General features: G+C 42.4%; 2 protein-coding genes across 2 annotated transcripts; both read left to right on the top strand.

Moving 5' to 3' along the window:
* The first annotated feature begins 8241 nt into the window (after nt 1-8241).
* LOC106613635 (phosphatidylinositol 3-kinase regulatory subunit gamma) lies at nt 8242-20663 on the top strand. The gene is made up of 12 exons (XM_014216093.3): nt 8242-8587; nt 10278-10467; nt 11061-11152; nt 12387-12492; nt 12631-12729; nt 12913-13093; nt 13493-13618; nt 13717-13859; nt 13989-14165; nt 14365-14436; nt 14563-14736; nt 16648-20663. Exons 1-12 carry the CDS (start codon nt 8464-8466, stop codon nt 16838-16840), a joined length of 1677 nt encoding a protein of 558 aa, XP_014071568.1. The 5' UTR covers nt 8242-8463; the 3' UTR covers nt 16841-20663.
* On the top strand, nt 19432-23720 carry LOC106613467 (gamma-interferon-inducible lysosomal thiol reductase-like). Its single transcript, XM_082956588.1, has 8 exons — nt 19432-19460; nt 20619-20727; nt 21858-22046; nt 22269-22340; nt 22419-22511; nt 22628-22780; nt 23020-23088; nt 23222-23720. Exons 1-8 carry the CDS (start codon nt 19432-19434, stop codon nt 23279-23281), a joined length of 774 nt encoding a protein of 257 aa, XP_082812714.1. The 3' UTR covers nt 23282-23720.
* The last annotated feature ends 1391 nt before the right edge of the window (nt 23721-25111 follow it).

The following is a 25111-nucleotide window of genomic DNA, read 5'->3' as shown; positions in this document are numbered from 1 at the left end:
GTTAACTGTAAAAAAGACATCTGTCCACAGAAGCAATCAATCAATCAGATTCCAAACTCTCCACCATGGCCAAGACCAAAGAGCTCTCCAAGGATGTCAGGGACAAGATTGTAGACCTACACAAGGCTGGAATGGGCTACAAGACCATCGCCAAGCAGCTTGGTGAGAAGGTGACAACATTTCGTGCGATTATTCGCAAATGGAAGAAACACAAAAGAACTGTCAATATGCCTCGGCCTGGGGCTCCATGCAAGATCTCACCTCGTGGGGTTGCAATGATCATGAGAACGGTGAGGAATCAGCCCAGAACTACACGGGAGGATCTTGTCAATGATCTCAAGGCAGCTGGGACCATAGTCACCAAGAAAACAATTGGTAACACATTACGCCGTGAAGGACTGAAATCCTGCACCGCCCGCAAGGTCCCCCTGCTGAAGAATACATATAGATGCCCGTCTGAAGTTTGCCAATGAACATCTGAATGATTCAGAGGACAACTGGTGAAAGTGTTGTGAGACCAAAATGGAGCTCTTTGGCATCAACTCAACTCGCCGTGTTTGGAGGAGGAGGAATGCTGCCTATGACCCCAAGAACACCATCTCCACCGCCAAACATGGAGGTGGAAACATTATGCTTTGGGGGTGTTTTTCTGCTAAGGGGACAGGACAACTTCACTGCATCAAAGGGACGATGGACGGGGCCATGTACCGTCAAATCTTGGGTGAGAACATCCTTCCCTCAGCCAGGCTCATTGAAAATGGGTCGTGGATGGGTATTCCAGCATGACAATGACCCAAAACATACGGCCAAGGCAACAAAGGAGTGGCTCAAGAAGAAGCACATTAAGGTCCTGGAGTGGCCTAGCCAGTCTCCAGACCTTAATCCCATAGAAAATCTGTGAAGGGAGCTGAAGGTTCGAGTTGCCAAACGTCAGCCTCGAAACCTTAATGACTTGGAGAAGATCTGCAAAGAGGAGTGGGACAAAATCCCGCCTGGTGGCTAACTACAAGAAACGTCTGACCTCTGTGATTGCCAACAAGGGTTTTGCCACCAAGTACTAAGTCATGTTTTGCAGAGGGGTCAAATACTTATTTCCCTCATTAAAATGCAAATCATTTTATAACATTTTTGACATGCGTTTTTCTGGATTTTTTTGTTGTTATTCTGTCTCTCACTGTTCAAATAAACCTACCATTAAAATTATAGACTGATCATTTCTTTGTAAGTGGGCAAACGTACAAAATCAGCAGGGGATCAAATACTTTTTCCCCCCACTGTATCCTGTTCAGGCGTGAGGGATTTGTGATAGAGAAGCACAGGTTGTGTTTTCTGAACCGAGGGAGTAGTGTAACGATCCTAGCCTTGATAAGTCTGTTAAGAAATCCCCCGATGGAGATTTCACTCTTGGCATCTCCCTTGGGGTTCCTTTAGGGCAGTGTTTCCCAAACCTCTCCAGACGTTTCCATTTTTTTGTTTTAACCCTTAACTGGCACACATGGTTCAATTAGTCAACTAATCATCAAGCCTTTGACTAATTAAATCAGGTATGGTAATTTAGGGTTAAAACAAAAATGTAAAACTTCTGGGGGGGCCAGTGGAGAGGGTTGGGAAACCCTGTTTTAAGGTCAGATGCCCCAAGGTTAAGCTCTATTTAAGACAGTATTCACCCCTGCCATTAGCTGCAATATGGTCACCTGTTCCGGGAGGGTCCATGTCCTCCGCTGAGACTTTTACTGACAATAATATACAATTAACATGAGGCAGCCAGGAATGGCATATGTTATCTATTTAGAAAAAAATGGTTACACTTTACATGCGTAAACAAACACACAACTAAATAGGTACATAACACTTACCATGGCTTGAGGCCTTCTTAGACCTTTTAGTCCAGGTCTTTGGTGAATTATGTTGCCTCTGCTGTCTCTCTCTATCCATTGGACAGGGGCAAGGCTAGTGGCAGGAGCAGGTAACTGTCGCTTTGCAGCTCGCTCTTTCTGATCCTAAAGTATTTGTTCAAATCAAACATATAATGGAAATATATCTGAGATTAAAATTAAATCATGAAATAAATACCTCAATAATTCGCTAAAAAGTATTTACATGTGCTTACACGATAGATGTTATTGTCTTTTTACATAATTTATAACGCCGAGCAGCTAGCTAAAAAGGCCCAATGTTCACTGGGGTTGCAACCGGAGGGAACCAAAAAGCTAACATTAGCATACAAGATACTGCTGGCCAGACCGAAAAAGATCACTTCCTGTCTAGAAGATGAACCAATATACTGTAATGAAACAGCAGGGAGAGAGCAGGTCTCGAACTCTCGACCTTTAAGCCCGAAGTCCGGCGCGCTATTGACTGTGCCGCAAAAGCATGCTCAAGCGGCAAAGTCGATTTCCGCGCTTATAAACCCAGGGTCGGTACAATACGTAACTGATTGAAATAAAATACGTTTACAAATATGCGGGCTGAAATACAGAAAATACTAGACTATTTGTCATTACTTGTCCAATAACTTACCTCGTTCTCACTGTAAAATAGCTAGCTAGCTTCAACCAAACAAGCGGTTATGTTTATTTGTACTAATAACACAAACTCAGGGCGCATCGAGTTTAAAGGGATTCAGAAGGGGTGTGCCATTAGCGGCATCTGGTGTTGAGTTCGATGCGGCATAAGTTTGCTTTCAGTACATAAAACATTGTGCTCATTTGTATATATAGTACAGGGTTGTGACTACTATATGCGTTTGTACTTGCTTTTAACCAAAGCCAAAGTGTCAAATCGTTACAGCTCTGATGTTTACGAGCAACGTTATTCAATTCAAAATGTTAGCTAGATATTTCAACTCTGTATGGCAAGCGTGAATGTCTGACTGAAACGTTTAATGGGCTAAATTACACATTCTGTTAATATATGACCACAACCTGATCTGTTGTTGCAATTTGTATTCTATCACATTTCAGATTTAGATATAATAATTTATAACGATGAAGTTTGGATGTCGTGAACTCCCTTTTCAAAGTAACTTTAGTTAAGTAAACTATATTTTTCTTAACATGCTGAACTGACCGCTTGCGCTCGTAAATGCGCAGTTTCCGTACCAGGTGGTGATACAGCCTGACATGATGTTCTCAATTGTGCATCTGTAAAAGTTTTATGAGGGTTTTAGGTGACAAGCCAAATTTCGTCAGCCTCCTGAGGTTGAAGAGGCGCTGTTGTGCCTTCTTCACCACACTGATTGTGTGGGTGGACCATTTCAGTTTGTCCGTGATGTGTACACCGAGGAACTTAAAACTTTCCACCTTCTCCACTGCTGTGCCGTGGATGTGGATAGGGGGTTTCTCCCTCTGCTGTTTCCTGAAGTCCACGATAGCTTGCTGTTGCTAGCTAATTTGTCCTGGGATATAAACAATGGGTTGTTATTTTACTTTAAATACACAAGGTCCTCTACTCCAACAAATAATCCACAGATAAAAGTTTGTTTCTAGTTTTGTAAATTTCTTCAATGCCTTTTGTTTGGAGGGCAGACTTACCTTTTGACGGTGCGTAAGGGTTGTATGCGTGGTTCTCTTGCATGTGCTGAATAAATCTAATTCAAATGCTGAAAACCCTCCCACTTGCTGGCCAACAGATTTTCTCTTGGAGTTTACAGTACATTTATCTTGAGCCATCCCTTTAAATATTTTGTTGACAGACTCAATAGAATATATCGAGAGAATAGATTCAGAATATTTGTGATCAATGAAAGAAATCCATCTAAATATTCATATCTGTAGATTATTTAAGTTTATGAAAGTATTTATTAACCATACAAAACAGGTTAGGAGAGCCTTTATGCACGTTCAGTTACTTGTTAATTAATAAACGCATTAATCACTAACAGCTCTGAGTGTGTTTCAATCCATCCATTATTTTGATGTAATAAAAAGTGTTGGTGGAGCATGCTGCAAGCCATTGCTGCAAGCCATTGCTGCAAGCCATTGCTGCAAGCCATTGCTGCAGAGCCATTGCTGCCCCTTGCAACATTGCAAGTACAACACCATTTTGCTAATCTGATATTGAGTGGAATGTACTGTTGCCCAACCCATATATTGCAGCAGTGCATTGTACTCTACACCATCATTTCAAAAGGTAGGACATATGTCCTGTTAAAGCTTACTGGCTGATGAAGGACAATAATGTAGGTTGCCTATTTACAGCAGCATATGATGTACTAGTTGTTTTACAAAAATTAATTGATGTCAATTGATATATTCATGGTATAAACAAAATATAGAATTTTACATTATAAAGTTCAAACTATAGCCTACTAAGATAGACACCTGGCACAATGCTGATTGATATAGGTTATGAGCAGTGGATTGTTCTGAACCACTTTAGTAGGCCTAATGAGTTATGAGAAAACAATAAGCAAAAGTGATGGGAATATTGCATTTTGAAAAGCAAATACTTAGATTGAATATGTAGGCAAATTCCGACATCAGTGGACCTGTGTGAGGGATGTTATGAAGAATTAGGGAGTTTTGAAGGGGCTGATACAATGTTGTACTGTTAAGGCCAAGCAGGGCTCCTGTTACCATTTGTAACAGGGAACAACTTATTATATTGCCGACTGACCTTCAAATAGGCTACGCAATATAGGGCTATTTGCAATAATAAGCGCATCTTCATAGAAGTTTATTATAGGCCTATAATAGGCTGTGTCGTTATAGATTAAAACACATACAGTTTCAGTCAAAAGTTCAGACACACTTACTCATTCAAGGGTTTATCTTTATTTTTTACTATTTTCTACATTGTAAAATAATAGTGAAGATATCAAAACTATGAAATAACATATATGGAATCATGTAGTAACCAAAAGTGTTAAACAAATGAAAATATATTTTATATGAGATTCTTCAATGTAGCCACCCTTTGCCTTGATGACAACTTTGCACATTCTCAACCAGCTTCATGAGGTAGTCACCTGGAATGCAATTAACAGGTGTGCCTTGTTAAAAGTTAATTTGTGGAATTTCTTTCCTTCTTAATGCATTTGAGCCAATCAGTTGTGTTGTGACAAGGTAGGGGTGGTATACAAAATATAGCCCTATTTGGTAAAAGACCAAGTCCATATTATGTCAAGAACAGCTGAAATAAGCAAAGAGAAACTAAAGTCCATCATTACTTTAAGACATGAAGAACAGTCAATCCGGAAAACTTCAAGAACATTGTAAGTTTGTTCAAGTGCAGTTGCAAAAACCATCAAGCGCTACGATGTAATAGTTTTCATTGATTTTAAACAACATCAAGGCCTATCCAGCAGAATACCACCCTGCATCCCACTGCTGGCTTGCTTCTGAAGCTAAACAGGGTTGGTCCTGGTCTGTCCCAGGATGGGAGACCAGATGCTGCTGGAAGTGGTGTTGGAGAGCCAGTAGGAGGCATCCTTTCCTCTGGTCAAAAAAATATCCCAATGTATCAGGGCTGTGATTGGGGCCGTAGCCCTGTGTAGGATGCTGTCTTTTGGAGGGGATGTTAAATTGGTGTCTTGACTCTTTGTGGTCACTAAAGATCCCATGGCACATATTAAGATGGCTGTAATATCAGAACACTTGAATCTGAGGTGTTAAGTACAAGTAATTTGCCAAGATAAATAGCAGCTATGCCACGTAATGCATTCAATTTGGCATGAATAAATCAGTTATCCATACTTACATGTAAACCAATGCTTTGGTATGGGATATTTTATGCATGACATGACATATGTATACATATATTTATTTAGATTTGATCATGATCGAAACAGTGACATTTGAAAGTGTTTATCAGCTAGGTGAGACACTTGGGATTTGATAGGAATTCACCTTTCTGGTCACACCTCTACTCCTGAATACCAGTCAACCTTTCCTCCCGCCATCTGGTCTTAGATCCTTCAGACTTAGCACACCTAAAAGGGGCTCCTTGGCCTCTAGGTAGCTTGTCAAAGGCCAGGTTAGCGTTGAAACGCGCCATGTTCCAATTAGCATCTCGCCCATGTATTTTTAGCTCCGGGTGATGTATTTTGTATGTTTATATGTGTTACTGACCCACTAATCCAGGCATGCCAGGAGAGAAGAGACTATTTCAGAAGGGTGAGTTAACTTGTGTGTGGGAAACTCGTGCAGGTTTGGAGTGTGAGACTCTGTATAGGCCAGCTGGCTCCTTGGCTGCTGGCGGTCAGAGACAGAGCCTGAATGTCGGTAAGACCCACTTCCTCTCTTGCACCTTATGTCTGTGCATGCATGCATTGTTCTTACATTCATCTTTTGCTGAGCTATACAAGTTGATATAGTTTGTTGCCATGGTCAGATAGAGTCATCCATTCCAATGGGATAAAAAGGGATTTACTCCCAACCCTGTGACTTCAGTGATCTGTGGTGCTGTTCATACTATAGCCTTGCATATTAAGTTCAGTTGAATAGGTCGAATTCCAACTTAACTCGGGGGTTATTACCATGCTGCCCTTGTGACTCCCACTCCTGGAGGATCCACTGCATGCTCCATTTATCTTTACTCTATTTCAACATTGGGCCAATAACACAGCCTATGTTTGTGTAGAGAAATAGGCCAGCCTGCTGTTCTCCCCTCTAAAGAGAATCCAGGGATTTTCCTGCCATTGAAATACTTGGGTACTTCCATTGAAATACTTTTTCGGGTCGCCTAAGTCCAAACAGCGTAAAAAATGGTTGCTATATGCTAAACAAAAATAAAAACACAACATGTAAAGTGTTTGTCCCATGTTTCATGAGCTGAAATAAAAGATCCCAGAAATGTTCCATACACACAAAAATATTATTTCTCAAAAATGTTGTGCACACTTTTGTTTACATCCTTGTTAGTGAGCATTTCTCCTTTGCCAAGATAATCCATCCACCTGACAGGTGTGGCATATCAAGAAGCTATTTAAACAGCATGATCATTACACAAGTGTACCTTGTGTTGGGGACTATAAAAGGCCACAGATGTCTCAAGTTTTGACAGAGCATGCAATTGGCATGCTGACTGCATGAATGTCCACCAGAGCTGTTTCCAGATAATTGAACGTTAATTTCTTTACCCTAAGCATTGTTTTAAATAAAACATTGTTTTAGAGAATTTGGCAGTATGTCCAACCGGCCTCACAATCGCAGAACACGTGTAACCATGCCAGCCCAGGACCTCCATATCTGGCTTCTTTATTTGCGGGATCGTCTTGAGACCAGCCATCCGAACAGCTGATGAAACCGTGGGTTTACACAACCGAACAAATTCTGCACAAACGGTCAGAAACCATCTCAGGGAAGCTCATCTGCGTGCTCGTCGTCCTCACAAGGATCTTGACCTGACTACAGTTCAACGTCGTAACCAACTTCAGTGGGCAAATGCTCACCTTCAATAGCCACTGGCATGCTGAACAAGTGTGCTCTTCACGGATGAATCCCGGTTTCAACTGTACTGGGAAGATGGCAGACAGCGTGTATAGCATTGTGCAACTCCACACAGCCAGTGAAGAGGAGTGGGACAACATTCTACAGGCCACATTCAACAGCCTGATCAACTCTATGTGAAGGAGATGTGTCGCGCTGCATGAAGTAAATGGAGGTCAAACCAGATACTGACTGGTTTCCTGATCCACGCACTTAACTAAAAAAAAAAAAAAAAAAGAAGGTGTCTGTGACCAACAGATGCATATCTGTATTCCCTGTCATGTGAAATCCATAGATTAGGGCCTAATTCAGTTATTTCAATTGACTGATTTCCTCACATGAACTCAGTAAAATTGGCAGTACGATTGCATTAAATGTAATAGCATTGTCTTTACAAGTTCATGTTCCGATTGTTATATCTATAATTGCATGACAGTTTGTTTCGACTGGAGAAAGTGAACACTGTGTTTTGTAAGATCGGTTTACTTGGAGAGGCTGTTCCTAGAGTTCATGTGACCTGGGACTTGCTGCATGTGCAGACAGAACAAGTGTAAGCTAGACCCCCCCACCCACCCACCCACACATACCTTTAACATGACACAGACAGAACAACTCAGATTCTCCCCTCCCTGTGCTCACACATGCCAGACACTTTCCCCACAGTCTATCTGCTCAGATAGAGAGACTTCGACCGAGCCAGGCAGGCCTTTTCAGACAGCTGTTGTTTGCTAGCTGAGGCGTGACGGAGCAGTAAACAGCACCCAGCCAGTCTGGCCTGCCTGCCTTTCGCAGCGGTGGAAGAGGAGGAGGACATTATTTTAGGCACTCAGACACTGTCACCTGTCGTAGGACTAGTCTGGACACTGTCTCCCAGACAGCACACTTAGCCACACCAGTAACACTTGCCACACCACAACAACACTCTCTGGAGACCTTACCACAGAACAGGAGAACCAGCGATGTACACAAACGGACTCTGCGGTGTCTGAATTAACGACTAAAGTGGTCTTTTACAGAGCTCTCTGGGCCTGAGATGGGCCAATACGACACCCAGGCTCTCTCAGAGGCCCTGATGGGATTCCTGCAGGACCTGCCACCCCCCGTCATCCCAAAGTCTATCTATCCCAGCCTGAAGACTACCCTGCAAGAGGAAGAAGGTAACAGCACCTTTAGCACTCACATGCATCTCATCAAGAACTGATGCAAGGAGCATATTCTACTTGGTGGCAAACAAAACTAAGGAAAACAATTTAACTTCCCTGGGCACCCTAGTCAACAGCCAGTGGAATCGCATGGCGCGAAATACAAATACCTAAAAAATGCTATAACTTCAATTTCTCAAACATATGACTATTTTACACCATTTTAAAAGACAAGACTCTCGTTAATCTAACCACATTGTCTGATTTCAAAAAGGCTTTACAGCGAAAGCAAAACATTAGATTATGTCAGGAGAGTACCCTACCAAAATTTTCAAAGCAAGCATATATGTCACAAAAACCAAAACCACAGCTAAATGCAGCACTAACCTTTGATGATCTTCATCAGATGACACTCCTAGGACATTATGTTATACAATACATGCATGTTTTGTTCAATCAAGTTCATATGTATATCAAAAAACAGCTTTTTACATTAGCATATGATGTTCAGAACTAGCATACCCACCGCAAACTTCCGGTGAATTTACTAAATTACTCACGATAAACGTTCACAAAATACATAATTATTTTAAGAATTATAGATACAGAACTCCTTTATGCAATCACGGTGTCAGATTTTAAAATAGCTTTCCGGCGAAAGCACATTTTGCAATATTCTGAGTACATAGTCCTGCCATCACGGCTAGCTATTCTGACACCCACCAAGTTTGGCCCTCAGCAAACTCAGAATTACTATTAGAAAAATTGGATTACCTTTGCTGTTCTTCGTCAGAATGCACTCCCAGGACTTCTACTTCAACAACAAATGTTGTTTTGGTTCCAAATAATCCATAGTTATATCCAAATACCTCCGTTTTGTTCGTGCGTTCAGGTCACTATCCGAAGGGTGAGGCGCGAGCGCATTTCGTGACAAAAAAATTCAAAATATTCCATTACCGTACTTCGAAGCATGTCAAACGCTGTTTAAAATCAATTTTTATGCTATTTTTCTCGTAAAATAGCGATAATATTCCAACCGGGCGACGTTGTATTCATTCAAAGGCTGATAGAATTTTTTTTAGAATTCTCATGAACGCGCATCTCCGGTGTCACTGTCCCCAGGCTGACCACTCACAAATTCTCCTGCTGTTCTTCGCCCAGAGACAGCAGACACCCCATTACACTTTCTGGCACCTTCTGAGAGCCAATGGAAGCCTTAATGTCACGTTACAGCAGAGATGCTGTATTTTCGATAGAGATGCAACTGAAGGACAACAAATTGTCAGACAGGGCACTTCCTGTATGGAATCTTCTCAGGTTTTGGCCTGCCATATGAGATATGTTATACTCACAGACACCATTCAAACAGTTTTAGAACCATTAGAGTGTTTTCTATCCAAATCTACTAATTATATGCATATTCTCGTTTCTGGGCAAGAGTAGTAACCAGTTTAAATCGGGTACGTTTTTTTATCCGGCCGTGCAAATACTGCCCCCTGGCCCCAACAGGTTAAAGGCCATCATTGAAGCACACTTTCAGGACTGTCAAAAGAATTGTGTACATTTTGGAATCACGTAGAAATGCAAACGCAAAATATGTTAATTTGGCATTGGATAGAAAATAATGTTGCTTACTTACCATTGTGTCTCACAGCCAAGGCACTAAGATTGTCACTCAATCTCCTTGCTGGTTCTTGTATCCAAGAGTTGTCCGTCGGGGAGACAGGCAGGCGTTTGCCGAAGGCGCTGGAGCCCCCGACTGTGCCCCTGCTGAGCCTGCTTACCCTGCATTACCTGCTCAGACACCTGGACCGAGTGGGCCAGAGCTCGGCCCACAACGGCCTGGACCCCCACACCCTCGCATTCCTCTTCAGCCCTCTTCTGCTCACCACTGAGTCAGTTTCACATTTAAACAAATACTGAACCTATGTTGGTCATAAAACTTTCAGACAAAATATTTGTTTTTACTTAAACTCAAATTTAGACTAATCTTGAAGGGAGATAAAAACCTGCCATCTTCATAAGCGGCAGGTCCCTCTGCCACTTTTATGAGGGCTTTGTTGTGCCAGCGAGAGAGGGAGAGAGACACACTGGCCAGCCAACAGACATAGAGAGGAAGAGAATGCATTAACAGTGCCAGCATCCTCAAGAGCGCATGCTGTTGTCAGTCTACAGAGTTCTGGCTGTAGGAATGGGCCCCAGATGGAGCCAGAAAGAGATTGAAGCCATAACACCTGTCTGTTTTCCTGGAAGGACACTATTCTCTATAGTCAACAGAATATATACATCCCCTCAGCACCTTTCCAATGTCCCACATGTTAGTAACTGAAGTCCTATTATGGCACCCATCCATCTGGTACTAATGTAAAATATGACTCCCCCCTCCTTATCGCATTGAACAACTCTCTCTACCTTAATTACTTGTAACAGCAAAGCTTTCCACCGTACTCTGAATGACTTACGCATGAGTGTATTTATTTGTGTCCAGATCAGAAGAAGGTCATCAGGTTCCTGCCCAGGTTCAAGTGCTGGAGAGACTGCTGGTGGCGAGGGCCTGGGAGCTGGACCAGATGTCATCAGGTAAACACACAAGCTCACAACAATTTAGCACACTCACTAATGTAACCCCCTCACCAGGCTCGAATGTGACTCTCACCATATTACCTTATTTAGAATATCTGAACAGCATGGGAAATTAGGTGAGAAAGACATCTCCAATAAGAATCCCTATTGGTAAACTCGCTAAGGTTATGACAACTAGAGTATTAACTTCAGATAGAATGATTATAGATTTATGTTATTATATAAGGATATGCTTTCCCATGCATTAAATTAAACTGAAACAGGAAATGACTCCACCAATATAACAGACATAAGTGTAAAGATGTATATTATCACATTTTCAATGTACTACATCAAAAGAAATAAAAAATAATAAACCCCAATGAGTCGTGACCCATGTCCAAATTACTTGCAAGCTTGGTTAAACCCGTTGGCGCGCGTTGGAGCTCCAAAAACATTATGCCGTACATAAAGTCCCGATAAGCCCCACCGTTGTAGTTGCTCACTACTCGTTGATATTTATTCGCTGAAGTATAGCAGTTCCCAGCAGGTGTCCTCAAAAGATCCACAGCAAGCACAGCTATCAATGCCGACAGTACCCCTTAGCAGCAACAGATATCCCATGGAAACATGAACTCGTTAATCTTCCACAAGCAATTCCCTCCAGGTCACGCACAATGCTAGGCTAACGTCGAGCTGTCAAATACCTCCACGACGCGACGGTAGCTTCAGCCTCCAAGTGTTTCTTAACAAAAATAATAACAACTCTTGTAAAATCAAATCCGTATGTCCCTTCAAAACTCGGTAGATATGGGCTTTGTTCTATTTTTATCGTCTTTTTTCATAGTTTTTCTTCACCAACACTGATAATGTCTCTACATTTGTCTGTCAACGTCTCTCCCTCTTTTTTCAACGTCTCTTTTTCCCAGGCCTCCTGTTAACCAGGTCAACTCTTCCATTGGCCACAGCTTAACAAGCTACCTTATTGGTCAAAACTTAAACTTAGAAGTAAACCAACCTATTCACTTGTACATTAAATAAATATTTATTAAAATAAATGCATTAATGACATTACAATTCAGGAGCAATTCGATCACCTTATAAATCTAATACCAATTAAATATAACAAATGAACTCTATACTTGGTTTTAACAAGGTTATTACACTAAAAAGCCATCTTTGCCTCCTGGGTAAATTTTGATTGGATGTCCCGCTGTTTTGTAACACCACCACCTATTGGTTCCTTTGACAGCCCTACCTCCCAAGCCTTCCAAAACCAATGCCATGGCATCTTCTGTCATCAGTGGGGATGGCAGCAAGATGGCTGACGTAGAGTGGTACTGGGGAGACATTTCCAGGTAAAATGTATAAATAATGGATATCCACACTTAGTTATTTACACGATCTTCTGTTTCAAGAAGAAAATATTGTCACTCGTCTTACTCACCCATCTTTAATTACATAATCATGCTATATATTTGTATATATTTTTCCAGAGATGAGGTGAATGACAAGATGAGAGACACACCAGATGGCACTTTCTTGGTCCGAGATGCCTCAAGCAAGGTGCAAGGAGAATATACATTGACTCTCAGGTAAGGGTATTAATAATGAAGTCTTTCTAAAAGTGACTATTTTGTCCCTCCTAAAATACACTCCAAGTTTGCGCTTGCCTAGTCACTCATTTGAAGTGCAATGGCATTTTACCACTATGGATAGCTTCCAGAGTCTTTCACAGAACCTCAGTAATGTTGCACAACGTCTCGGGACTTTTCTAGGAAAGGAGGAAACAACCAGCTGATCAAGATCTTCCACCAAGGAGGCAAGTACGGCTTCTCTGAGCCGCTGGCCTTTGCTTCTGTGGTGGAACTCATCCTGTATTATCACCACGAGTCGCTGGCCCAGTACAACCCCAAGCTGGACTCACGGCTACTGTACCCAATCTCCAAATATCAGCAGGTAGGCTCATTCTGTTATTATTATTATTATAGTGTTCTGTATCCTGTTCTGAAGGGCCTCAGTCTTGGTTTGGCTTCTGGGCCATATCTTAATGGGACTCCTTGGTTTTTAAATAGAGATGTTATAAGAGAGAAGGAATGCAGCCTTCGAACAGCACCCCAATGCTTTCTGGAAGGCCCTACATTTCTTATGGCATATGCGTGAAGGAAAATAACCCATGGCATTCCCAAGAGCACTTAAGCTTGTCTGAAATGTCACCAAACAATTCTGTTTAGGCTCGAACAGTTTGCTTGCTGCCCTTCTCTATTTGAAATACACTGAGCCCATATTGAATGTACTTTATCTCAACATCTCAAGTGCTGTGGTCAGTTAGTGACTTGTGGTCTTTGTTATTTCCAGGATCAGGTGGTGAAAGGGGACAACGTGGAAGCAGTAGGAGAGCAACTGAAGGTGTACCACGAACAGTGCCAGGAGAAGAGCCGGGAATATGACGTCTTGTATGAAGAGTATACTCGCACCTCTCAGGTACATATCCAACACTTATGTTTTCACTGTCACATTTGGGTCTGGGCTCCATAGCACTTGAAATTAGCACAATCTCATCTGTTTTCCCTGTACTTCAGGAGTTACAGATGAAGCGCACGGCCATCGAGGCCTTCAACGAGACCATCAAGATCGCCGAGGAGCAGTGCGAGACCCAAGAATGCTATAGCAAGGAGAACACTGACCAGTTCCTCATGGAGGGAAACAGCAAAGATACTGAGAGGTATCCACAGTACATTGCTTGCTCTAGGATTTTCCTGTTGTGATACAGGCTTTGAACTAGCCCTCTGATTCACTATGAAGCTGGTAGTTAAAGTGGGGGACCTACCAATGTTGTCGCTCCATCTTCCAGAATCCAAAGTAATTGGGATAAGCTGAAGTCGCAGGTGACTGAGATCCATGACAGGAAGAGGAAGCTAGGGCAGGACCTGAAGGAGCATGCGACGGACAACCGAGAGATTGATAAGAAGATGAGCAGCCTGAAAACGGACCTCGTACAGCTGAAGAAGATCCGAGACCAGTACCTGGTGTAAGTTATACCCTTCTACCACACACACACACACACACACACACACACACACACACACACACACACACACACACACACACACACACACACACACACACACACACACACACACACACACACACACACACACACACACACACACACACTGCAATATTTAGGAACATGGCAGTCTAACAGTTTGCTTGTGTTAACGTCCCAGGTGGCTCAATCAGAAGGGCACCAGACAGAAGAAGATTAACGAGTGGCTGGGGATCAAAAACGACATGGAAGAGTGAGTGAAACCAATGTGGCCATCAGCCAGTTGTAATGTATTACCATGTGTTATCATGTCGTATTGTGTATCGTATTGATACTGGTTTCCTTCCCATGTCTGCCGTTCTTCCCCTCTACCTCCCAGCCTGTATTCTCTGGTGGATGAGGAGGAAGACGTGCCGCACCTCGATGAGCGCACCTGGTACATGGGCGACATCAAGCGCGGCCAAGCCGAGGAGCTGCTGAGGGGAAAGGGTGACGGCACTTTCCTGATCCGAGACAGCCAGTCCCAGAAGGGCTCCTACGCCTGCTCTGTAGTGTGAGTCCCGTTAGCCTGACCTGGGGTCTATAAAGCCTTGTTAACACTGGCAGTTTGAAGTGACTCAAATCCAATTTTTTTTGCATATTAGGGCTGGGAATTTCTGATTATTATCATGATAGTTAGGTGCCGATACGATATGTATTGCGATTCAATACTGTGATTTTATTGCGATTCAATGTTCCAAAATATTACTGCTGCAGAGTGGCAAGAGAGCCATGAGAAAACGAGTTTTGATCAGTCATGGAAATAAAAGTGCTGAAAACATATTGGGTCCCTATTTAAAAGAAGATGGAGAACAAGCTATGAAGGAAGAATACTGCCATTTTGGTGCAGGTACAGAAAACTAGCGCGAACATAATATTGCGATATTGTCAAAACGGTACAATATATCGTCCAAAAAAATATCCGATATGTAACTATTGATTTTGTTCCGCAATCTGTATTGCATATCCGATTTTAATCCGTTTTCCCCCCTGCAGTGTGAACAGCCAAAAAGCACATGGAATCAGATATTTCAAACCACATTTCAAACCACCTTCGTAGGTGGTTTGAAATCAAATACCAATCTGATTCCTAGCCATGCAACTTGTGTCTGAACGGTTAAATGTAATTTATTTGCCCTCAAGTGGTTTTTAGACTGTTATTTGGCATATCTTATTGCTTGCTAACTACTCTGTTGACAGTTTGACAAGAACATGTGGTAGTTAACTAGCTTGTTAATTGTTTACAAACAAATTAGTAAATGTGCTAGAAAGCTAAACAGACTGCTGTGGCTATCCAGAAAAGGACTTGTTTTGAAAGTTCATCTTATCCTTTCGAGGCTTTACATGTTTTCTTACACTATCATTTTGAACATTCAAAGCAACTGGGAGACGTCCGTGGCAGGCATTGTTGTCACCACCTTAGCTTGCTCCATCATTTCTGAGTGATAGGAAGCACGAGCACCACCACCAATCAGCCTACACCACTGCACACATACCCGTCATTAGGATTACAACTAGCATAGCCATGTCAGCAAATGCAATTTGGTCACATGTAACTTGCTGTTTGACAGTCAGTATTCCAAAACAGATTTGAAAAACAAAACTGATTTGACCATTAAGGCTTGCCGTGTGAACAAGTCTTTAGTGAATACAGAATGATTTGGGTTGGAATACGGCTAGACAGTTGGGTGGGGTTTAGCCAGGTTTATCAGATGTTTTCCGGCCTCACCTGCCGAGATGCTGAAAATCTCAAATGCATAGGAAATATAGGGACCATCTAAAAACATGGTTGGCCAATCTTATCCTCAAAGGGCCGTTATGGGTGCAGGCTTTTGTTCCAGCAAGCAGTAACACAACTGATTCAGCTCGTCCAACCTATGGGATTCCAGAACATTTGGGAATGATGCATAAAGAATGTCGGTATTTATTTATTTTGATCCAAAGCCACGAATGAGTGAGTCACTCAGCTTCATGCTGACAAATATAGTTTTGTGCTGCAAAATAGCCTACAAAATATGCCTAACCTAAACATACATTTAATTGCCTAAATAAACTAGTACAGTTCATAAGTAAATTAATAAATAGCTCAGGTCTTGAAAACACTGTGGTAAATAAAGCAATTAATTTTGCAGGGGAGAGAAACCAAAAGCATAACCAGCGTTCTAACTCCCCCTTGTGATAGTGTGGCGCAATGACAGAATGAGGTAATTTACCACAATCTGCCACCATCTACCACAAACATGTTGCAGCAAAAGGAACCACTGTAGCAGGAACATTTATGGTGTGTAGATCTTGATAATAGTCCACTTCTGAGGTCTTGAGAACCATTTGACAAACTGTGATTTTGGGGTGAAATATCACTTTTACTGCTGTGTTTCGGCTAACCAAAGGTTCTGTTCTTGACTTCACATATCAATACGTGCAGTGTGGACGGGGACGTCAAGCACTGTGTGATATTCAAGACCTCCACGGGCTACGGCTTCGCCAAACCCTACAACCTGTACAGCTCCCTGAGAGAGCTGGTGCTTCACTATAGACACACCTCCCTGATCCAGCACAATGACTTGCTGAATGTAACTCTGGCATGTCCTGTCCTAACCCAGCAGCAACCCAGATGAGACGCAAGATAACCCGGACAGGGCCTGGCACACACAGAGGAAACACACAGAACTCATAAAGACCACAAACCCTCACTTTTCCCATACAAGAAAACAAAAAAGCAAACAGCTTTCTGCGCGTTGGGTTTGAGAGGAGGGGAAGGGCAGAGTGGATTTTGACATGGAGCACATTTACATGTTCTATTTTTGTTAAATCTCTACAACACTACACAGTTTTTTTGGAGAAACATTTAAATCTCTCAAAGTAATTGCTGTAGATTCTTTTGAAATCGACTTTGAAATGTATTTCTTTATTTTTCTGTTACTTTTTTCTAGAGTTAAAGAGGGGCTTTTTGCGAGAGGGTTTGATATTCAAGACATGGAGAACGAAAAGACCTAGAAGTGCTTTTCTGTTTACATTAAGCCTTGCTCACATTGTCCACTGTGGTAAAATGCTTAAAGGGATTCTACGGTACTTTTGACTACTTTTTAGCCAGTAGTTCTGAAAGAAGCCAAAATTGCATACTACGTCACATGTGCACCACGTCATTCCTTTCTGTCTCGCTCATTTGCAACTTGCTAGCTGTTACTGACATGGCGAGGGGCTGAAGCTCATTGGTTGAACTCAAATTACTAGGGGGCTGGCACAGGTGGGGGAAATTTTTTGGGGAAATGGCGCAGCACAGCTTCCAGAAAAACAGTTGCTTTCAAACTAGGGATTTTGTGGCTAATTGAGGTTAAACAGTAATTATTAACTGTCAGTGCTTTATTTCTTTACTTCAAGTTCATATTAATACAAACAAAAAAATCCACAGCGTTGGGGAACACACACACAAAGAAAGCATTCTATCTGCTCTCTGTGTAACCTTTCATGCTATGTGCCCTTTCACAGTAGAACATGGTAGAACACTTGGTGGTGAAAGTGCCTTCTGTTCTAATCCTCTGTGTTCCATTATTTCTCTGTAAATCAGAGTCCGTGTGGATGCCTGGCCCCAATCAGATGCCAAGTGTTTTGTACAGCACTGTGTGTGAATCTGGAAATCTGAAATGGACCTTAGAGCAGCAGGGATGGGCAACTCCCTCAGAGTTGTACCTGGCACTACTGCCACCGCCTGCTCAGAGTGCACACATCTGGTTTCCCAGGTCTCAATCAGTTTCTGATTTAAAGGAAAGACACTATGAAGACGAATCTTGCCCACCCCTGCATTAGTGTGTGTATGATGGTGGTGTTGGAATTGTCCATGTTGAAAATTGATTTTTGTTCACATTTTTCGAGTCGATCATTGGTAAATCTTGTGGGGGGATGAGTTGCTTGCAGTTGACATTAGGTTATGTATGCTGTATGAACTGAGGTATTTGTCAGTCCCACGTTAAGGAATAAGTAGCCTATTTCAATGATTCAAAATGCATTTTCTTTCATTGGACCTTACCTGACACACTTTATGAATGCACTTATTTCTCAGGACACAAGCTCCCAAATCTGTTTTGTAACGCTAACACGCACAAGATATTCTTGTTAGATTTCGAACAAACTACTTTGACAAACTGATTAGTACTACGCAGCGAGTTAGGAGACAACTTGATGACGCCTGGTTATCGAAATTGATAACCCTCACATTTCTTGTGTATGAATCAGACCTTTTTTACAAGACTACAGGAGGTGTTGAGGTAGAAATCCAATGTCAGGGACACAGAAGGTCATAAATCATTAGCTTTTGCACGCAAGAATCTCACTTGATTTAGAGATCTTGTATAGTATCATTATCATGTTCTTAACCTTTATCAGAAGCAGGGGTGATGGGGTTATTGGTACTAAAAGTGGACAATGTTTTACATATTATGATGACATTGCATTGGTGCATTTTATTGCTCACTATTAGGAGTGATTCAATTGCCCAGCATGTTGGGATTGGTGAAAATGTACGTTTTATAACAGTCAACATTGTTTGTTTTGTTTGTTATGTTGATCTGGTAAACCCGTTTCTCATGTTTATATGGTAGTTAGGAGAAAAGGTCTCCTTGGAGAGAGATGACAGATTAATAGTCTGTGTACTATTTACTGAACATAGCATTTCAACCAGAGCCCTGTTCAGTTAGGCTACCCTTCAGGTCAAAGGATCTTTGAAAACTGTGAGATTGCAGGGGTTTTTGGCATGTGAGAGAGTGCTGTATGTAAATTGCACTTGCAGTGTAAGACTATGCTTGTCCTCCAAAGTGTAGACAGTCTTTTCACAGTGAGCCAGGCTCAGAGGAATTGTTATGTCTTTCCCCTCGCCTTTTCTGTGGGCTTGGGCCCATATTGGAGATTATGACTAAAGCTATGCTTGATTGCCCCACAGACTGTTATGACGGTGCAACATAAAACACCAAACGCTTCTTCAGCTTGTGAGAGAGTGTGAGTGGGTAAACGTTTGAGGTTTGAGTAGGGAGGTTGCCTTGCCAAATGTTTAAATCTGGAACTGTAAATGCACGACAAAGACATGAATAGGGAGCTTATGTTTCAGGAGTTTTATTACAATTGGACTTGAACATGCTCATTTATTTACAATAACCGGCTATGATAGGTCAGAAACACTCCTCATAGTGGACATCTCATTCATTGTAAGACAAGGATGGCATCATTGAAGAGGCACTTTGAAGGGTCTGTTTGAAATGTGTTTTTATGAAAGGCCGTGAAACCCGTCTGTTTCAGTGTTTTTGTTATTCGTTCATCATAACCTGAACAGATTTAATTGAATAAGCTAATGTGAATTTTTTTGATCTTCTTTACATTTATATTTAATGTGTTTACAATCTCTAAATAACCAAATAGATTAAAAACAATCTATTTGTCTGCTCAAAAGCTTATTTAGAATGAAATTCTGTCATAGTGTTTGTTGTATTTTGACATTCAAATGTTTTTAAGACTGCTTGGTTTTAAACTTTTGTATTTGTGAAACTGTAATTTATACAACCTTGACATAGGTTGGAGTTAAGTACTTTGAAACATGGAAAACCCCCCAAAACATTGCAAAATGCACTTTAAAATTGACTGTAAGCAACATTAGTCCAACTCTGTAAAATTGTTATTGCATTACTTTCTGGCTGCACATAAACAATGGTATATTTTCATGTTGTATTTGTTTGACTGGTAGTTTTGTATAGGACTAAATTAACCATTTATTAAAAAGAGTATAGTTGTCAAAATACCTTTTTGTTGACGTTTTTACCAACAGTTTTCTGAGATAAGTAATCCCTTGCTCAGAAGGCAATTGAGTGTAAACGTTGGGAGAATTGTGACATCTACTGTCAAAATGTGGTCAGATGGTCTATGATGTTCCTCACTGTTGTCTTGGCAATTTTCTGTGAAGTTAGTCACTACTGATGATGGACTGCTTTATTTAGGTACTGCTTTGATGTTGTGACTGTATATATGTTATTAATTATCTATTAGATAATGAATCAATCAATTAAGAAGGCTTTTACACTGGCCTAAGTTTTACGTTTGTTCTTATGCCTGTTTGCCAACCAATTTGTCTCTACGTAAAGAGGAGTGGTTGAAGAGATGATATGGCTGTTGTAATTGTTGTGGGATGTCCAATGAGAGAGTTTGGCTTCTCAAGTGGTCACAGGAATCCATCTCATTAGCACGTCTGAGGATGATAGTAATCATTGGTGGGAGGAGCTCCAACCCACTGGCTTTTCAAATTGGTCAGAGTGTTGTCTGAGATAAGTGTCAAGGAAGGCTTTGGCTTCAGTACCTGTAAGCAACATGAAGTTTGCACCTGTATTTGTCTTCTTTTTCTGCTCTACTTTCAAGAAATCCCAAGGAAAGTCGAAGCCCAAACCGGCCTGTGAATACCCCCCCCCCCCCCCCCCCCCCCCCTTCGCAGTGGTGTAGGAGTTTGGAAATTGCAGTAGAATGTAGGGTAAGTTTGGATCATCAAGTTTGAATAACTGCACTGAGACATTCTTATAATGACAACTGCTGGGCTCAGTTTAGTTTTGTTTTATCAAATCTATTCATGTCCTATGCGTGTAATATCACCAAGTATTAAGACATTCTCCTGCAATATATGTAAATGTGAGTGTATATCCCATATTCCCAAACATTGTTTTACAGGATTGTGGGTTCAGTTTAAACTGATGTTCAAAGAGTTCCTTGTCCATGATTGAATGAGTCATGCTTTTGAAATTCAGCATCAGAGGTCCTACATTTCGTGAGGGCATGTGACTGAAGCCAAACCTCGATGAGAATGTGACGCCAACAAGCTGTTTTGTTTCGGTTCAAGTTAAGACCTTAAATTTGTCTTCATGAGAATTTTAAAGCCCTCCATTTTACTATGATTTCTAAACATTCAAAATGTAACTGGCGGTCGGAAGTGGTTTTGGTTCCCACAATATTCATTCTCAGGTGAATTCCAGGCAAGTCATTATTTGTCTAATTGAAACAGTAAGCCTGCCGTGTGTGAGAACAGAAATTGCAAGATTATATTATAACACTGTTATTGCATCAAATGGTTGTTTTATGCAACAGAATAGGGAGTTCTTAGAACACTTTAATCTGTGTGTCTTCTACTGAAGATGGGCCTCTGGAAGATTTATGATGTATTTGGGTGATAAGCCAAACAAGACTGCATTCCATAGCATGAGTTAATGTTTCTGTACTGGGGTACCGGGGAAGATGGCTCCAGTATGGAGTTGGGGGTCAGACTCTGGTTTTTACACATTGAGAACAGTTTTTTTTACAGCAGATGCTGTCAATTATTAGTATCTTTCATACGAATTTTAACCTTGTGACCCATTCCATACATCTGTTTGTCATGAACATCCAGGAGGAGGGATATTGCTATAAAATGCTGTGGTATAGTCCTGCTGGTTGGGCTCTCAATGAATCACCAATGGGGGGCTAGTTTTGACAAGCTCCATTACTGCAGTAAATAAATAATAAAGTTGACTTGTTTTGAAGAAATGTAAGTCTCTCCTTTTTGATTAGAATAATTCCACGACACGTGCTTTTTCTGAACATGTATCACACATGTTCATGTATCCTGTCTAGGTTCAGAAGCAGGGTCTAGAGCTCAATGCCACTAGGCCCAACTTGGCAGTACCCCGAGTGGAGGTGACCTTGTACTATGAGAGCCTGTGTCCAGGCTGCAGGGCCTTCCTCACCCAGCAGCTCTTTCCCACCTGGGCCATGCTCCACGACATCATGGACGTCAAACTGGTGCCCTACGGCAATGCACAGGTAGGCCTCTTCTCGAAGTGGAGAGCACTGTGTCATGTTCAGTAGGGCACTTCTTTTTTTTAAAGTGAAGTTCAGGTTGTACCTCAGTACAGGCCTTTTGATAGATCAATGTTCAGTTAGACTATTGAATGAATAAGAACATTAGAGAAATCAACAGTAATTACAGCAGTAAATATTGTGTTGTGTTAATGCTGCAGCCTTATTCCTGGTGTTCTTTCACAGGAGCTTCCCTCAGGGAATTCTCCCTTCACCTGTCAACATGGAGAACCAGAGTGTCATGGCAACATGATTGAGGTGCGCCTGCCAATCAAATGTCTGAACTGCTTGTAACCTGAAATATTGTTCATTTGTGATTTCATACCTTCCGCTTAGGCATGTATTCTACATTCAGTGTGTCGGTACTCAGCATTCCCAGTCATTTACTGCATGGAATCTGCAGCTAACGTTCTTGATGCTGCCCAACCTGTGAGTATTGTACTGTTTTTAACGTAATGTTTCAGCTGTTGCATTTTTCGTCATTCAAAATGCATTTGTGCACCTGTTTGCATCAAGGGCTCCGGTTGCATTCTGTTCTCCTCTAGTGCTTACAGCTGCACGTCCCCTCCATGATGTGGGACAGTGTCACATCTTGTGTAAAGGGAGAGCTCGGCTTCAAACTGATGCATGAGAACGCCCTGAAGACCAAAGCTCTCAGTCCGGCCAAAACACACATCCCCTGGGTGACTGTTAATGGGGTAAGAAGACCGGGCCGGCACTGAAACTAGATGCACAATGTAGATAACATGGCTATAGTACAGCCAGGGGTGAGTATCTACTGTTTATCAACAATGGGGTTACTGAGTCATGCTTTTTGAGCGGATACCGTGCTACTTAAAACTCTTAAGTGTATAGCCGGTCATGCAATCGAACACTATGTGCCGACGTCAAGCCTGTACATTGACATTCCACTTCCTCCTCCTTTGCTGCTTTGCAGGAATACACAGATGACTTTCAGGACAAAGCAATGTCATCGCTTTTCAACTTGGTCTGCAAAATGTTCAAGGTGAGTTGCAGGGGGGTTACTGGTCCTTGTTTGAGGTTTAATATTAATTACATTTAAAGTCGGAAACTGTGATCAACATGTACTTGGTCATGGGCTGAGCTAAAATGTAATGATCACCCATATTTGTCCACAGGGAGGCAAGCCCCCTGCCTGTACTGGGGCACAGAAGAAACTGGACAGGAGTTTGTGCTGAAACCAACAGTCATGTTTTTGAAATATATTTTGTTACAATATATAAGTACCAGCTTCCCCAATGAACTTGAATGGTCTTTCAAAAACATCAGTTGCTAACCTCTTGTTGCTGAACTGTATTTCATGAATTGAAAGATTATTTTTTTAGATTTTGTGTCACCGACGGCACTGTGCTACACCCTCCCTCCCCAACCCACCTCTCCTGGAGGTGGCTCAGGTGCAGGCCGTGGACCTCGCTCCACCCTCGGCGTCGCCCACTTTGATGGCGCCGATAGCTGCGCCGGGCAGACGGGCCACTCGGGCTGGGCCGGGGGACAGGAGGGCCCCTCGGGCTGGGCCGGAGGGCATCTCGGCCCCTCGGGCTGGGCCGGAGGGCAGTCTGGCCGCCCTGGCAGAACCGGGCAGTCGGGCAGCCCTGGCGACTTACGACTGGCGGGCAGCCCTGGCGACTTACGACTGGCGGGCAGCCCTGGCGACTTACGACTGGCGGGCAGCCCTGGCGACTTCCGACTGGCGGGCAGCCCTGGCGACTTACGACTGGCGGGCAGCCCTGGCGACTTACGACTGGCGAGGCTGGGCTGACACACTAGACTCCTGATGCGTGGGGCTGGTATAGGACGTGCCAGCCTGGAGACACGCACCTCCATGCTAGTGCGTCTGGCGGGAAACACCGGACCGAAAGGGCGCGCTGGCGGTCTTGATTGCAGGTTTGGCATCCCCAAATCTTGGGGCTGCCTCTCGGGTTTCCTACCCAACCGTGTTCCAGCGTAACGTTCCCGATGGTTCCTCTGTCCAGCTGCCTCCACTCTCCTGAGTGCCTCCACCTGATCCCATGGGAGGCGATCCCTTCCGGCCAGGATCTCCTCCCAGGTGTAGGCTCCCTTGCCGTCCAGGACGTCCTCCCATGTCCATTCCTCCCTTTTTCTCTCCTGTCGCTGCTCCTTCCTCTTCCGCTGCTTGGTCCTGGTTTGGTGGGTGGTTCTGTCACAAAAGTTGTCATGTAGAGAAGAGGACCAAGGCGCAGCGGGATTGTGGATACTCATATTTTAATTTTCAAAAAAAGAGTAAAGCATCCACTGAATAACCACTAACCACAACAGTGCCAGTCTTGCAGGCATACAAAACGCAGTGCAAGTACAACCACCCACAAACCCCAGTGACAAACAACTCCTACATATATGACTCCCAATCAGGAACAACGATTCCCAGCTGTTCCTGATCAGGAGTCACAAGACACACAAGACTGCCACGTCCTGACCCCCAAACTACTACAACAGCTCCATCTGCTGGTCAGGACATGACATTTTGTCAGTATGATTCTACAATACTGTGTTAAATAACTCCCTATGTATTGATAAATAAACCCAATGCTAATAAATTGAGGTTCATTGTTTTGTATGAACAATTTGTAAATATCTTTCAAGCCTTCATCCAAAAAGCTTAACCCTCAAGCTACCAACATGTTTGACATGCACCGATTACCAACTGGGGTCATTTTGACCCCAAGAAGAAGCTTTTGGAAAAAGCAACAACCATGGCAGAATATCAACTTCTTGTCAACATTATTAGACATGTAATGTTATCTGTGGAAAAACGTTTGACTTGTTTTAAAATTAATTAGCATATTCTGGAGAACAATGTTCCTTTTATGTGCAGCTTTTTTCAAAAGTACAGGTAACATAAAGGAAACACCAACATAGTGTCTAAATATGGTTTTGGGCCACCACAAGCCACTAGAACAGCTTCAATGCGCCTTGAGATAGATTCTACAAGTAATTCTATAGTTTGGTTGATAATGCTATTTTAGGTGCTGCTTCAAAATCTCCAAAAA

The sequence above is a fragment of the Salmo salar genome, chromosome 10, assembly GCF_965601325.2.
Source record: "Salmo salar chromosome 10, fSalSal1, whole genome shotgun sequence".
Taxonomy (NCBI): domain Eukaryota; kingdom Metazoa; phylum Chordata; class Actinopteri; order Salmoniformes; family Salmonidae; genus Salmo; species Salmo salar.
Note: the sequence above shows the minus strand (reverse complement) of the source record. Positions and strands in the feature narration are given on the sequence as shown.